This window comes from Eurypyga helias, unplaced genomic scaffold (assembly GCF_000690775.1).
Source record: "Eurypyga helias isolate BGI_N326 unplaced genomic scaffold, ASM69077v1 scaffold30483, whole genome shotgun sequence".
In the NCBI taxonomy this organism is placed as follows: Eukaryota; Metazoa; Chordata; class Aves; order Eurypygiformes; family Eurypygidae; genus Eurypyga; species Eurypyga helias.
In genome coordinates, this window is record NW_010239725.1 from 495 (window position 1) to 1,294 (window position 800).

At 65.1% G+C, this 800-nt stretch overlaps 1 protein-coding gene across 1 annotated transcript in view; it reads left to right on the forward strand.

Moving 5' to 3' along the window:
- Positions 1–306: 306 nt before the first annotated feature.
- Positions 307–800, forward strand: part of MON1A (MON1 secretory trafficking family member A) — a 2,615-nt gene continuing 2,121 nt past the window's right edge. The window contains exon 1 of the mRNA XM_010148255.1: positions 307–433. Coding sequence (XP_010146557.1) covers positions 307–433 — 127 coding nt within the window. The remainder of the gene's footprint in view (positions 434–800) is intronic.

The window sequence follows — 800 nt, forward strand, 5'->3', positions numbered from 1 at the left end:
GATGCTGGGACAGGGCAGGGGAGGACTGAGCGGCTTTCCAGGCACTCAGGAAAAATCGGGGCCAAGTCTGGATGAAAGGTGCTGGGGCTGGAAGGAGCGGGGGCCACGGGTGGGAGGAAATCCTGCTGGATTAGAGCAGCTTTCCTGACGTCTCACCAGAGCTCAGTGCTGCCTGCTGAGCCAGCAGGATTGGGCCGAGGATGCTGGCGCAGCCCCACTTGCGAGCGGAGCGTTTCAGGACCCGTTTTGCGGGTGAGAGAGCAAAGGGCCGATGCTGTGGGTTGCACGCAGGTCCCGCCCTGAGGAATGGCTGCGGATGTCCACAAGAAGAAAGGCTGGGAAGTGCCCAATGGGTCCCTGGCACCGGGAGATGGGCAGCACGCGGAGCGATCCGAGAGCCCCACGCCAGGACTGGCGCAGGGGACGGAGCCAGGTAAGGGGAAGAGCTTGCCACGGGGATAAATGAAGGGGAGGGAGGGAAAGCAGCTCCTCGTTATGTGGGCTGGGTCCTCCACAGCCTTGTGGACAGGGGGAGATGGGCCCACTGGTCACTCCCTACCAGCCGGACCTATACCCCTGGATGCCTGGGATGGGGAGAAGAGGGCAGGTCCCTCCCTGCACCCCCTGTCCCTTTTGCACCCTCTCTCCACCCGCTGCCTCAGCGTGGGGGACAGGCAGACGGATGCTGCATGGCCCGTTGTTCCCAGGGGCGGGCCAGGAGGGAGCCATGTTCGTGCACACCCGCTCCTACGAGGACTTGACGAGTCCCGAGGACGGGGTGGCGGCGGCGCGGACCCCGG